Here is a 15,500-nt window from a genome sequence, read left to right on the forward strand (position 1 = left end):
GTCTTTGTCTTTGTTCAGGGCGATGTTTTATTGAGCGTATTAAAACCCTTACCTTTGTGTGCTGCTTTGTAGTAGTATAGTGTTGCATTGTAGGAAACATCCATTTATTTATCCATCCACTGTCTGATGAACACGGGTTGTTTTCAGACTGGCACCAGGGTGAGAAACTATTCTACATACGTTTTTTGAGGGGGTAGGGAATATGTGCTTTCATTTCTCTCAGAGGAAACATCGAGGTGTGATTTCCCGCAGTTTTCCAAAGCACGGTACCGTTTTATATCCCCACCTGCAATATGTGATGTGCCATTGCTCTGCATTTTTGCCTACACTTAGCAGTTGTCAGTATTTTCCTTTTTAAAACGTGCAAGTGGCAGCGAAGTTCGCGCTCATTGTGGCTCTAATAGCGCCGCATCTAACCTGCGGTGAAAGTTCTTTCTATGAGCTGGCAACAAGTCAAACATATGCATTGCACATTACTGTCCCTCAGGCTTTGGCTTGCTTTTCAATTTCTTGAGAGGGCCTTTTGAAGAATAGAAGCTTAAAAATTATGATAAATTTTATGCCTGTTGAATCTAATACAAAACATGGGCTTGTATTTTGTCTAGCCTTGCAAAAATTCAGCCTTTTATTTCCCATGGAGTTGTAAGAAATAATCTGTGTACCCTTCCCCCAGTTTCCTTCAGTAGAAACATCTTGCCAAACATATCACAAGAGAGTTATTGACAATTATGGTCCAGATGCAGAACATTTTCTTCTTTACAAGAATCCCATTTGCTGTTCCAGAATCATTTTTTTTGCCTGTTCTATGGAATTACCAACTCTTCCCTCTCTTTAATCCTTGAAATTACCACTTTGTTTTCTATGTATTTTTTCCTTTGTCATTAGTCTTTATCATTTTGTCATAAGAATAGTCTATAACCAGAGTCACACTGTATATAATCTTTCAAATTTCCCCCCTCAACTCAGCATCATTTGCTGACAAGTTCATGCAAGTAGCCAGGATTTGAATCTTTCAAACCTGTTGCAGTGTTGGCTTTATGGTATGGGTGTACCATGGTTTAACCATTCACTCAATGAAGGACATCTAGATTGTTTCCACTTTCAGACCGTTAGGAATAATGATTCTGTGAGTGTTTGCTTAGAGGTGTTTGTGTGAACTATGCATTTATTTCTCTAGGTGATATAGCAGGAGTGTTATGGGTTGAATGTTAATTGCATGTTTTCAGAAAATGCCAGTCTATTTTGTCCCTCCCAGTTCTTTTTGTTGTTGTAAAGTTCAGGAGCTGGAGTCTAGTGGTCACCCTAGTGCTCACACAGGTGTGTCTGGAGGTCTAAGTCGTGTCCACAGGGTGTACATATTTTCCGTTGTGCTGTTCACACACACCTTGCCAAAGTGCTCTGTAGATCACACAACTGTCAAGAGACCAGGAGTCCCAAATAGCAGAGAAGCTAGGACCCTGTTTGGAGCATGTGGATGGCATGGGGCATAGAACTTGCAGCCTCATGCTGCAAGGTGTCCCTGCTACTGAACCATTACTGGATCTCTGCTGAGTTATTTTTCCAAATCATTTTATATTCCAGCTAGTGAGGTATATGTGATTATTAGTTCGTTCACATTTTCATCATGCTACCTTTTTTTGTTTGTTTTTTTGTTTTTGGGTCACACCCAGTGACACTCGGGTTACTCTTGGCAGGCATGGAGACCATATGGGATGCCGTCCCATATGTCTGTCTTGAATTGGCTGCATGCAAGGCAAACATCCTACCACTGTGCTATCTCTTTGGCTCCACTCTTTGTTTTTTAATACTAATTTCTGAGTAACTAATGGTTATAAGTATTTTTCATATGCTTTCTAGATACCTGCATATCCGTTCTAGTAAAAATGTTGCCCATTTTCTTTCTTAGAAGTACATTCTTTTGTTTTTGTTTTTGGGTCATATCCTGCAGTGTTCAGGGCCTACAACTTTGTAGGAGTTTCTCCTGGCAGTGCTCAGGGGACCAAGCAATGCTGGGGCTCAAACCTGCATTTCTTGCATGCACTCAGATCTTATGAGCTATCTCTCTGTACCTTAGAAGGACTTTGAAAATTATTGAGACTTTTTCCCCAGTCAGAGAGCAAAGGTAGAGTGTCAAACATTGCAAGGTAATTGTTTTATGGATCGGTGAGCAAAATCCTTGGTCTCTAAAGTATTCAGTTATTGATATATCCTAAATGCCTTGTATCTGTTGAATATAAAGTTTGCAAATATATATAGTTTTTGGGAGGCCACACATGGCACGCTCAGCAGTTCTTCCTGGTTGGTTCTACACTCAGGAATCTCACTCCTGGCTGTGCTTAGCAGACCATCTCTAGATCATATAGATCAGATATCAGATCGGGTCAGCTGTTTGCAAGGAAAGCACTCTACCTGCTGTGCTATCTTTCTAGCCACTGAAAATTCACTATTATCTGTAGATTTAACACCCCCCTCGACCCTGTACAGAGCAAACCATTTATTTTGATCTTTCAATTGTGACAAACAGAACAATTGTAGTAGATGTCTTCATCTCTGCATCCTATGAATTTTCCATGATTCCATTTTAAAGGAATCTGGTTGGGATAAAGTTAAAAAGGTGAGATTGTCCCAGGTTGAGCTAAATTTAAATTATAAGAGAGAAGCAGCAGGAGATTCAACCCAGATGGCAAAGAAGCTTCAAGTTCCAGTTCCTTAATGTAAGAACCCGCTAAGGTATTCATTTCTGGTCATTTCTGGTGGCCACCAAAGGGCCAGGAAGAGACAATGCATGCGTTTCCCGTTACAGCCAGCAGAGGGCGCGCCCTCCTTCCGATCTTAACTTTGGTCTATTGATTTCAGAATCTTATTCTCCAGAGAACGCATTTCTATGGTTCGAGACTATTAATTTTGTGAGAGTAGTTTGTTAAAGTCATTCAGAAAACATACATTAATTGACAAGTCTATTATTTTGTGGGCATGGTTTTGGGGTGATGTCTAAGATTTCTTTACATTCTTTACAAATCTTGAACATTTTCTCTTATGTATTTTTCCTGAAAGTTTGATCATTCTTTTATCTAACGTTTCAGGTTAGATAAAACAGTACTAGGGGGGCCGGAGAGATAGCATGGAGGTAAGGCTTTTGCCTTGCATCCAGAAGGACGGTGGTTTGAATCCCGGCATCCCATATGGTCTCCGAGCCTGCCAGGAACGATTTCTGAGTGTAGAGCCAGGAGTAGCCCCTGAGCACTACCAGGTGTGACCCAAAAACCAAAACCAAACCAAAACAAAACAAAACAAAAACACAAAAAAAAACCCCTAAAAAACAAAACAAAACAAAACAAAAAACAGTACTAGGTATTTAGGATATGTCAATAACTCTCCAAACTCAACATTTTAGGGGCCAAGGATGTTGCTCACCTACCCATAAAACATAAACCCATAAAATGCATCAGGTAGAGCAAACTTTGTGCTTGCTTATGAATGTCCTAATGTTCTAGACCCTTTGCTGAAAAAGTCTGCCTTATATCTCATGAATTGCTTTTGCACCTTTGTTGGAAATAATTTGGGTGTAGGGATAGAATGATAGTACAACAGGTAGAATGGACCCAGGTTTGATCCCCAGCATCCCATATAGTCTCCTGAGCCCACAAGGAGTAATTGCTAGAGCTCTGTCGGGTGTGATTCATCCAAGAAAGGAAAAATAAAACATTTGGGCCTATTTGGTGAATGAGGCAGTGTCAGTTTCTGAGTTTTATACCTTGTACATTGATTTCTATCCTTCTATCACTACTAGAAATTGGTCTTCTTACTATATCTCCTTTACAACATTGCTTAGCTTTTCCAAGTCCCCCTTTTTTTAAATATACATTTAAGTAACTATGTCTGTATCCACATAACTTTTTGTGATTTTGATGGAATTTCAATAAATCTGTATATCAATCTGAGGAGAGGGGCATCTTTACTATATTAAAATTTTGAGCCATGAGTCTAATATGTCTGTTTACATTTTTGTTTCTATCATCAGCATTTTGAAAACATTTTTGAGGGGCTATACCTAAAGGGGCTCAAGGCTTACTCCTAGATCTGCACTCAGGGATCAATCCTGGTAGGGCTCAGGGGACTATATGGGATATTGTAGGTTGAACCCTGGTTGGCTGCATATAGGGTAAGCACCCTGCTTGCTGTACTATGGGTTTATACATTTAAGTTTTTATAATTTTAAGCACTTAATTCCTGTATATGCTTGGTTAGATATAAATTTGGATTTTATTTTCTCACTGGATTGATAGTACAAAGGGCAAGACACTTGCCTGACGCATGTTGAACCTGGGTTCAACCCCCAACATCCTACATGGTTCCCTGAACACAGCTAGGAGTATTACCCCTGAGCATTGCTGGTGTGACCCCCCCAAAATATTTTTTCCTTTGGAGTGTCTGTAAATGTTATTATATATGTATATATTGTTTTATGGGCCACAATGGGTGATGTTCAGGGGTTACTCATGACTCTGCACTCAAGACTCACTTCTAGTAGTGCTTGGGGGACCATAAGGAATGCTGAGGATTGAATCCAGGTCGGTGGCGTGCAAGGCAAGCACCCAATCAGCTATACTATTGCTCTGGCCCAAATGCTATTATATTTTTAAGTTTATTATCTATATGTTCATTGTTGGCACATAAAATAACTAGTTTTTGTATGTTAATCTTAAATTCTGTGACCATCAAAATTCTAGTAGACTTTACCCTGGGATAGCTCCCACACCTGACAGTGCTCAGGGCTTATTCCTAGCTCTGTGCTCAACTATTACTCCTGGAAGGACTGGGGAGATTATTTGGGGGGTGTGAGGATCAAACCTGGGTTGACTGTATGCAAAGCAAGTGTCCTACCTGATGTACTATTTCTCCAATCCCAAGTCTATGTTCTTTGTTTTGTTTTTTAGTATTTCTTTGGATTTTCAATATAGATGATTATGTTGTTCACAACTAGAAACAGTTTTGTTTTCCACCTTTCTAATTTAACTTAAATTTAATTTAAAGTTTAATTTATTTTCTTTTGTTTTCTGTCCTTATTTCACTGGCAGTTTTTAATATTATGCTGCTTAAAAGTGGTGACAGTGTTTTTTTATTTCAGCTCTTAGGAGGAATACATTCTGTCCTTTGCATAAAATACAATGTCAGCGGTGGATCTTAGTTTTCTGAAAGTGTTTTTAAAAATCATAGCTGGATTTTCAATTTGGTCATTTTTCCTGCATAATTTGATATCATTGTAATTTTTCTTCTTTAGCTCATTAGCCTGGAAGATTACACTGATTTTTAAGTAATGAGTCCTGAAGGGAATATCTAGGCTAGCAGATAACATGGATAATCTTTATTTCAACCTCTGCTTCCTGTCTAATGGTTGTTTCTCTTGCTCACCCCCCTCACTGACAGCAGAGCTGGGGAGCTGGAGGTGGGGGTGGGAGAAGGAGATCAAATACTCATCACTCACTGCAGGCTTTCCTGGAATTCTGGGGCTCAGCTCTACCTATACCAGCTCCCACCCCCAGAGGGCAGAGTGGCTCCATGGAAGGATGTCTTTCCTCTTTGGTCCATCTGCCTCTGCTCCAGGAACAATAAAGGAGGGACACTGAGTTTCTCAGCCCCTGATGGTCAGCTGGGCATTCTGGCTACTGTTAACCACGTGGTAAGCATGTACCTGTCACAAAGTCTTGTGAAATAAGGGCTGTGAGGCGCTCTCTGCTCGAATCTCAAACTGTTATATAGTCCTCTCAATTTCTATCTCAGACCTCCCCTCAATTTAGGGGTCCCACCTGTCACACCTTGAGGTGACTTCCAACTTAACGTGAGTTTGTTTTCATTTGGAGACCACACCAAATGTGTGAGAAGAGCTCAGGGGTCTGCTCCTGGATCTTCACTTGGGAGTTTTTTCTGGCTTTTGGGGTTCAAACCCAGGCCTCCTGCATGCAGAGCACATGCTCAGACTCTTGCACTCTCTGGTCAGTGTAGCCTGGTTCAGCATGATGCAGCTCAAGCCCTTCGGTGCTAAGATTACCCAGACCACACTTGTGGCATTGGGGCCTACAGGATACACAGACATGTTTCTTGATGTTTGTGGAAGGAATATACCTAAGAATAGCTATTCATTCATAATTTTTTGTTTGTTTCTTTGGCCACACCTGCTGATGTCCAGGGCTTATTCCTGGCTCTGCACTCAGAGATCACTTCTGAAGGGCTTGGGGAATCCTACATGTTGCTGGGCATCGAATCAAGGTCATATGTATGCAAGGCAAATGTCCTACCTGCTGTATGAGCTCTCTGACTCAAGGTTGAGAATTTGATCTCTAGTGCCCCTTGTACATACTGAGCAGAGCTGGCAGCCTGCTGTCTTGTGATTCCCAACACCACAATCCTTCCCAGACACCCCATAGCTTTGGTGTAAGCACCAAAATTGAATGGAGCCATCTTTGGTGAACACCACAACTACAAAAATGTGTGAGCACTCTGGCTGGGAGTGTGACCTCTGGCACGCCTGTGTGTGAGCCCAACAACTAAGGGAGTAAGACTTGTATCCTGGATACAAGCATCACCCCTAGGCCTGCTGAGGTGTTGAGTTCATTGTGACTCAACAAGGAAATGAAGGGGTAACCAAGTTGACACTCCCTCTCCCAAATGTAAGTGTTCACCCAGTCCCAATCCCGATCCATCCCTGGTTTCCTCCTTAGAGCAGGAAGCCTCCTAGTCATGCTTCTTCAAAACCCCAGTGGCGGGGAACCTCTCAGCACCTTTGTTCTCCAGGGAACTGCTGGGGGAAAAAAACACTAAATCCAAGCAATCGTTTTTACAATTCACATTTATTTTGGAAAAAAAAATGTTCTGCTAAAAATACTCCTACAAAGGCATTGGAGTAACAGAGTCAGGGGTGCTCGTGGACATGGCTGGTGAATTTCCTTGGTCACAGCAGTGGGCTAGGTGTGGAAGAGCTGGGAATGGCCCTCACCCTGTGGCACCCCAGCCTTGTTATTCCCCAACTCCCCCCGCCCCCAACCCCAGTCAGGGAAGCCTGTCTTTATGACCAGAGGAAAACGAGGCTCACAGAAACTCTGGTGTGGAGGCTTCTGGCTGGCATGACCCCAGCTGGAGGGGGCACCTCAAAGGGGACTCCAGGTGCTGGGAGGACACAGGCAAACAGGTGGGAGTGGTCCTCAGCAAATCCGCCCCCAGCAGGAGTCTGGTGTTTGACCAGCAGAGGCTCTGACAGTGACCATGGAGAGGGCCTGGGTGTGGGGGGATGGCAGGCAGCAGCACAGGGTCTGGGGAGCAGGTATAGGGCTCAGACTGCCAACTGCATGGCTAGAGAAAGCCACTATGCCACATTTCTGATGCCCTGATCTTCGGCAGGGGAGAGGAAGTGTCCCTGTCCCCAAGGCAGGGCTGGGGAGCACACTCGACACTGTATAAAAAGGTAAGCACAGCGCCTGGCACATTGTTGGCACTCAAGAAATAGCAGCTATGATTCAAGTTTGGGGTGGGGCGTGGGCCTCCAGAAATGGCCTTTCTCTGGAGTCCAGGGAGGCTGGTTTTGAGTGAGTCTCTCCCGCCCTGGCCAGCCTCGGATGCCTGACTATATGCCCCATTCCCCAGCTCCCACCTCCCAAGGAGGGGTGGGCAGAGGGAGAACAGGCAGATGACAGCTCCGAGTTTCAGCAGCACTTCCTTAGGCTGTGGTTCCCCTGGAAAGTGGGGAAGAGTCCTTGGAAGGGGCAGGGCCTCTGAGGCCAAGGAAGCTGCACCCCCAGTGCCAGAGTGAAGGAATGTGGCACTGGGGTTTTGCACTGACCACAGCCATCACCTGCCTTCAGATTGGTTCTTAGCAGGAGACTGGCAGGCCTGGAGAGTCCTCAGCAAATCCCTGGTCCTGGAGCAGCATTCTAGCTTGGGGTGGGGTACCCCGATGAGTCCTTCCCCAAATCCAGCCAGTTTCCTCAGGCCTCTCCTTGGCTTCTGAGCTGAGCTGTCTTGCCCACCAGTCATTGGGCACTGGGCCCACTTGGGAAGGACAGGAAGCGCCCATGTTCCCCAGGAAGAGAAGGGTTGGGACCATTGTCACCGAACTAGGGATGGAACTGTAAACTCTCACCCAGAGGGTCCCTGCACCTTCCTCTGCTTCATATCAGACTCAGATTTGGGGGAGCCATTTTTCCAGTTGTGTCCCTAACCATCTCTTTCTCTCTTGCATTTTTTCTCTTTGTGCTTTGTCTCTGATTGGGCCCATGATTGGTTGGGTCCTCTGATTGGGGACCACAGATGAACAGTGGGGCTTGAAACCTCAAGAATTAGCAGCATGGAACCCTATAACCCTATAAGGATGGAATCTAGAAATCTCAGAAAGCTCATGTTTGAATCTTGCAGTGATGAGCATTTGCAGTCATAGACTCCTTTACCCATGGAATGTTCAAATTCTGGATGCGTGTTCTCAGCAGGAAGCCCTGAGAGTTTGTGGTCCTGGCTCTGAGCCACCCCTGCCTGCTCATTCCAGCATGCTTAGTCTCCTGTAGTCAGATCATCAACCCTTTCCCTGCTCCAGGGAAACACCCTATCTCAGGCTGGATGGGGCTAAGGGAACACCTGAGCTTCAGGTTTAGCTAGAAGCTGCCCTTGCTCACTATAGCCTGGTCCACGTGACCAGGTGTTGTGCAAACAGACCTGCACTGTAGCCTTGTGGGTGTGGGCTCTCGGGGTGAAGGAGGAGGTTCCTGCTGCCACTTGCTGAACCAGTGTCTCAGAGGCAGCCTTCAAGCTCTGAGGCATACTCTAGGTCCAGAGGGTCTTCCTCATTCATTTCTGAGAGCTCCCTTTGGGATGAACACTTCCCCTTCCCCGGACCAGTCCTAACCCTCCTTCCAAGGTCCTAATCCATGCTGGAGTTGAGGTATCTTATCTGGTCACGTCTTCATTTTCCCTACTTCCTATCTCTGCCAGCTGCCCTCTCTGCAGCCATCAGGGTACAGTGGGTCATGAGGAAGCCATGAGCATCTCTCAGCTTCTAAGGACCTTCCAGGAGGATTTGAAAAATGGGAGGTCTGGGCCAGATATTGGGATTCTCACATAGGGTGGGCATGACATCCAGGACCAACACACTGAATAGTCCAATATTATTTCATTCAGGTGGGCCAAGGACACATTTGCAAAATCTGGGGTGAGGAAGGAACAGCAATTAGGAACAGCAGATTAGGGCTGTAAAATTCTCAGAGGATCTGTTTCCTGCATCCTACAGCCCCCACCTGGGGAGAGCAGTCCGGTGTCACCTCCTCAGGCTGTCTCCAGGGGTATCCCTGAGCCTGCCTGTGGCACAAAGGCTGTCATTTCCTGAGACCCACAAAAGACCCCCTTCAGTTTTGTCCAAGTTTGGGTGCAGACTGGAGGGGTGTTCATACATGTGATGGGGGTCCCTAATGCTGCTCAGATGGTCTCAGCATCCCTTGCTCCCTAAACCCTTTCCAGCTTGCTTTGGTGCTCTCCCCTGGGTTTGCAGTCTTCTCCTTCCCCAGCCCCTACCCACCAGCATCTTCTTTCCCATGGGGAGAACTCTGCTTGCCCTCTCCCATCGCAGCCTTACAAATCTACTGCAAGAGAAGGGGTGGGGCTCTGTGCAGTGCCAGATACAGAATCAGGTAGTACAGAATCCCACCCTGCTGTTCTGAGCAGCTGAAATGACTCTTTGGATTATCTGCATCAGTGGGTGAAGATGGGAAGTGGTGGAGTGGATGTACTCCTGGAGGGTGGGATGGGGGCTCTTTCCTCTGGGAGCTGAGGTGTCTGTCATGCACCCTAGAGGATGGCCACACTGACTACTCCTGCAACCCAGGTCCTCTTCTGCTAGAGCCCCTGCTGTGGCTGTACCCCAACTTGCATCCAGACTGACTCGATGACCCCTAAAGCAGCCTCAAGCTTCTGGCCCTTTCATCTTTGGTACCTCTCCACCTTCCACCTGGGCGTGCCTTTCCCTCCACTTTGTCATCTTTCTAGCCTGCTGCTCCTTGGCCTCCTCTAGCCCAGAGGGACCTCCCCTTTCTTAGGCACTGACCTGACATACGCAGGGCTTCTTGTCATTTACTTGAGTCTGGGCAAGTGGGTGTTGGCACAAGAAGCCCCAGCTCTGCTGTGAGATCCTGCCTTTCCTGTCTGAGTCTAACAGACGGAGGGGAGGAAATAGTCTCTCCTCAGAGGGCAGTGGACAGAGTGCTCTGCACATGCGCTAACCTCTTCCATTCCTCTGATCTAACATGGGGGAGAGGGAGGCTCAGTGAAAGAAGGGGCTCACCCAGATCCACAGCTGAGGTCTAAGACAGACCTAGACTGTTCCTACTTGCTCCAGCGACAAGAAAGTGCTAGTTATCACCCCACATCCTGCACTGGGAAGGCATCTATATGACCTCTCTGGGCCAGAGGCTCCCATGTTAGACCTACAGGAGCCTCACCCCTGGATGAGAGCTGGTCTGGGGCCTGGCGCATACTGGGCTCTGGCTAGTTGTGGGTAGAGCTCCCTATTTTCTGGAGTGGAGCCCCTGATCTGAGAGGGGTGCAAGGCTAGTGGCTCACACGAGGGGGCGACAAAGAGCTCCCACAGAGGTCTGGCACCAACCAAGAATGATGTGGAAAGGCCGGCTGAGGCATTGGAAACCAGGAGGCCTTCACTAGTCAGTAAACAGCTAATGCCCAGAGCCCCGGAAGTGCTCCACTCTGCCTTTGGGGCGACCCTCTGGCCTTGTGGCCCACACTGAAACCCTTGCCCATCCTCCCTCGGTTGCCCACGTCTCATCCACTGGGAGAGCTTTTGAGCATCCTTCCCCAGTCTGATATACTCAGGCCTGCTGGGCAGGAACAAAACCAGAGCAGTGGGCACAGGAGCATGGCACAGCTCTCTGCCCCCCCCCCCCCCGCCTGCTCACCACACCCACTCTGAGCAGCTGGTGCCCATTTCCACGGTGCCTGGGCCAGTGTTTCCACAGCAGCTCTCTCCCTGCAGTACCAACTGTGCTGGGCAGCCGGAAGCGCCTCTCACATGGCTGGGCAGGTGGAGGCTGAGCCAGGAAAGGATTAGTAACCAGGCAGCGGGGGCTCTGAGCTGTGTGCCGGGCGAGCGGGCAGTCAATGGAAGACGCTTGGCACAAGGGCATGCCACTCCCTGCCGAGAAGCCGGCGAGGAGCGAGTGGGCGAGCTCCTCAGACAGTGGGGAGAGGGGAGTACCTGCATACAACCCGGATTTGGTTGGTGACGCCTGTCACCCTGGGGAGGAGGCAGAGGGGCCGAACAAGTACCCTTGCTCTAAGAAACGGGCCCATGGAGGCTCAAGACTGCTGAGGACGTGGCCCGGGAGGTGGATGAGCAGACTTGCTGGCGAGAGAACCAGGCCAGCAGCTTAGGAGAGGAAGCCATCTGACGGGATGCACTGAGTGCCAGCCTCCTGGGGAGCCCAGAGTGGCAAGGGACAGGCTGAGGGACAGAGTTAATCTAAAGAGCATCGGAGCAGCTCCCTCCAGAAGGTGACCTTGTGTGCTGGGACAGCTGCCACCCGTGTTGGGCATCTTTGGGGGCACACGGGGCGGCTGGCTGGGCCATGGCTGGCCAGTCTATGGGATATTTGCCAAGGCCTTCCTTGTGGCTTATTTTGCTGTCCCCCAGGGGGCCCACACTCCCCTCTAATCCCTTCCTTCCCTGTCCATCTCAAGCTCTGGCAAACAGGTGAGAGACAGACGCCCAGTTGGTCCAGGCAGGATGCTGCTTGCTCTGCAGCCCAAAGCTCTCCTGGCAGTCAGTCTCCCAGGAACAAAGGAAGAAAGAGGTTCTGAGACAGTATCAGGCCTCCTCGCATCCAGCCAGGCTCCCTTTTCTGCCCTTACGCCCCCCCTGCTGCCACTACCTCCTGCCCGAAGAAGTCAGACCCTCACAGCAGCAGGAGCTGGACACACAGCAGAGCCCAAAGACCTTGGGACCTTTGCTGTCACCCCTCTGGAAGACTGGGGAAGGAAGGGTCTCTTGGGAGGCCAGCCCAGGCCACTGAGCTGGTGCCCAGGGCTTCTCTGAACTTCCATAGCATAGGGCTAGCTTTTGACTGAAGCATTTATTTCCACTCAGTTCTCTAACCATCGTTCTGTGTGGTATTTGCTTTTGCTCATAGGAGGAAAGTCTGGGGCTGGAGACCCGGGCTAATGGTTCTCCAGTGACCAAGGCCTTCAGACTCTGACAGAGGTCTAGTTGGAGGGAAGAAGGTGGGGAGATACACGCTCTGCCCAGGGAGCGTGGGAGCTGGCCTGCACAGTCTGAGGGGTGCTTGGAGGGCTGGGATATCACAGTGAATGATCTGGTCCTGGCCCCTGACCCAGCCCGGGTTAGGCTCCCAGTTGCCCAACTGGGGTGTGGCCACCTGAGGGTGCTCAGGAGCCCGGAAAGGCTGGATTCACAGTGGCCAAAGGAGAGCAGGGCCATGGGTAGAGACACTAGGCCTGACAGTCTCAGAGACCATTCCTGTCTCTATCTGCTCATCCTGGACTGGGCCCCCAAATGCCGTGGCTCTGTCCAGGTATCACCCTGACTCTGAATGGCCCTGAGGGCTGCATGACAGTTGGCTTTGGTGGGGCCTGGCAGCAGATGGGCAGGGGAGGGGGAATAAAAGAGAGGAGGGGTCCATGAAAATCATATAAAATTCCAGCAATGTGCATATAAAACCTCGCCCTTGGTGTATTGCCTAAGTCAGTAAGCAGAAAGCACCTTCTTCCTGGAGAAGGAGCAAGTTCTTGAAAGGTAGGAAATGTCAAAGTGTCATTTCATTGTCATTTAAAAAAAAACAACCAACAGACCCTCCAAGCCAGATCCACCCCTGACCAAAATCCCGCGAGTCCATGACTTGCTGTGAACAAACCCAGACGTGGGGCGTGCGTCCTCCTTGGTGGCAGTCGGAGCTGGTGGCAGTCACTGTGGCTGGATTCTCGGGGGCTGGTGGGTTGTGCATGTGGCACACATGTGTGATGCTGCAGAGCCTCGGGGAAGCTGGTCTTCTGAGGTTCCCAGGTCTCTGACCCTTCTCAGCCCCCAGAAGTGCCAGGAGAAACACTTCTCTCTTGTTGGAGGATCCAAAGATCTTCTCCAAAGAGAAAAAAAATCTTCTGAATGCTTTGTGGCTGCAAGAACAAATCTGCTCAGAGGCGGTCCCTGGGGTGTCGCTCTCACACGTGGTGGCTGCTAAGACCCAGGAGAGCAGCCGGGAGACAGGTGAGAAGGTGGTTCCGGTCAGCTTGATTCAAACAAGTTTTCCTGAAAGTATTTCCTGGACTCTGGTCAGGCCACCTTCCCGAAGAGAGCTGGAGAGATCTGCTTTTTTGGTCTCTGGCCAAGCTTCACGGGTCTCCCAAGCCTTTTCCCCCCAAGAACAATAATCACTTTCCTTATGAGAATCCTCTGAAACTATTCCTCATCTCCCCCGCCCCTCCCAGGATGTCTGCTCACACCCCCATTCCTTCCTTTCCCATCATCCAAGTTGCACATGTTCTTAGTGATGTCTTGAGCCAGGCACGCTGCTATGTTCTTCCTGTGGCCCGTGGCCTCTGGCGGGTGGCGGACCCTGTGGTGAACAGAGAACCAGGGGGGCTGGCACGTGGGAGGAGGGGTGGGCCTGGAGGAAAAGGTGAGCTGAGATAGGTGACCATCAAACCTCCACTGACTGGATCTGGTTCATCTGTGCCCGCATCACCTGGATGCTGTTCAGGATTTTTTTCTGGTGGCCGGCCAAGGTGACCCCAACACGGAGAATGTCTCTGTGGGAGAAAAACATATGTTAGGGAAACACAGGGCTGGTAAGGACTTGGTGCCATAGGGGGTGTTGTGTGTGTGTTGTGTGTGTGTGTGTTTTGTGTGTGGTATTCTGCAAAAGAGAGTAGGGGAGGAAAGAGGTCCTGGCCTTTGACACTGAGTTGGCATTAGAAGCACATAACTGGGGGTTGGTGTGCCAGGGTGTTTTCCCCTTCTCTGGACACCAGCTTGCACCTCTCAAGTACTCATTCACTCACTTTCTCTCTCTCCTTCAATGTTCCTAGCAACTGCCAGTTGATAGCCAGCAGGAGTCCCTTGATATTTTCTTGAGGTCTCCCAGCTCCAAGGCTGCTGCAGACTTGGGGCACCTCAACCACTTTGCCTTTAGGTTCCCCACATCCTAGCTGGAACATCACCTAGTCCTCACCTCCACCCCCCAGGAGTCACTGCTCAGTGGGGTTGGGGTGACCAGGCCTTACTCCATCATCATCTGTGACACAATATCGAAGGATGTGAAGCCTGCATTGGCGAAGCTCTCCTTGTACTGCCCCATCTTGATGGCCTCCAGCCATTCGTCCACCGTGTTAAAGCTGGTGTAGTCAGGAATCGTGCGGTCCAGCAGGGGCAGGTTGATCCTGGGTGGGGAGATACACAATGAAGATGGTCAGGGCACAAACTGCCACAGGGCCAGTTTAGGCCAGTGTAGGCATGGGCATGCCTGTAGGCTGTGTATCTGTGATTTGATAGTCTCTGTGGACTCAGGCATGTATGTACCTGAATTTTCCAGAACTATACATGTGTATGTGGGTATATGGGTGAAGAATGTGTATGCATGGCCCTAAATAGGGCTCCTCAGTCTCTGAAATGTCTCCCAAGAGGTGAGGCATTGAGGAGACTTCTCCATACTGCTGATTAACTTGGTTCCTTATTGGGGGAGGAGCAATTTCCACTGGACTAATTGTCTGACTCTGAGTGGTTTCCTCTCCTAAAGCCCTTTCTTGCCCTATTTGTGTTTATGAATGGGACCAGGTGGGCTCTGTCTCCATAGTTCAAAGTCAGGGCTGCATAAGGGAACAGCTAGGGTTATAAGGCATGAGATGAACCTTGTGAGATTTTTGTTTCAGGAGTGACACGAGTGGGCACTAAGGGCCACCCTGAAGGGCCATAGGGACAGGGAAACAGTAAGCATTCCTGACATGAGGAACTTGGGACTAAAGAGTTCTGGGATACAACCAACCCTAAACCTTAAGAACTGAGGCTGAACACTCTGCAGCAGTCAATCCTGTGTGACAAAGGGGCTCTGAAGAGGAAGGGTCTGGGGTAGGAGACGGGCCTGTGATGGCCACCCAACCATGACATTGGTGGCTATAGGCCTCAGGGACTGCCCTGAGACCATGGAAAGAAAACAAATGGAGGCAATGACTGGAGCTCATGTTCATGGAGTCAGTGGGGACAGTGAACCAGATGTGGGGCCCATGTGTGGGGTGAGGCTATAACAGCATGTGTGAATGTCTATGCATTCATGTGTGTAGGAATGTATTTATGCAAGCATAAATGTGTGTGAGAGAAAATGCATGAATATATGTGTGTATATATGACAATGTGAATTTAGGAGGATGCAAAGGCAGGTTAGGGGGTCGGTCCAGATTTGAATAAGGGGGTAGCTTGAGTAGAAATTCAGTGATGGGGCCGGGCG

General features: G+C 48.7%; 2 protein-coding genes across 2 annotated transcripts in view; one reads left to right on the forward strand and one right to left on the reverse strand.

Moving 5' to 3' along the window:
* LACTBL1 (lactamase beta like 1) overlaps positions 1-7,770 on the forward strand; it is a 23,422-nt gene extending 15,652 nt beyond the window's left edge. The window contains 1 exon segment of the mRNA XM_049775563.1: positions 7,639-7,770. Within this exon segment, the coding sequence (XP_049631520.1) occupies positions 7,639-7,770 (132 nt within the window).
* A 4,946-nt stretch (positions 7,771-12,716) lies between these two features.
* EPHB2 (EPH receptor B2) overlaps positions 12,717-15,500 on the reverse strand; it is a 211,737-nt gene continuing 208,953 nt past the window's right edge. Inside the window, exons 15-16 of the mRNA XM_049774666.1 lie at positions 14,284-14,439; positions 12,717-13,809 (exon numbers count right to left, since the gene is read on the reverse strand). Of these exons, the coding sequence (XP_049630623.1) occupies positions 13,701-13,809; positions 14,284-14,439 (265 nt within the window). The 3' untranslated portion in view covers positions 12,717-13,700. The remainder of the gene's footprint in view (positions 13,810-14,283; positions 14,440-15,500) is intronic.

Source organism: Suncus etruscus, chromosome 6 (assembly GCF_024139225.1).
Source record: "Suncus etruscus isolate mSunEtr1 chromosome 6, mSunEtr1.pri.cur, whole genome shotgun sequence".
Lineage (NCBI taxonomy): Eukaryota > Metazoa > Chordata > Mammalia > Eulipotyphla > Soricidae > Suncus > Suncus etruscus.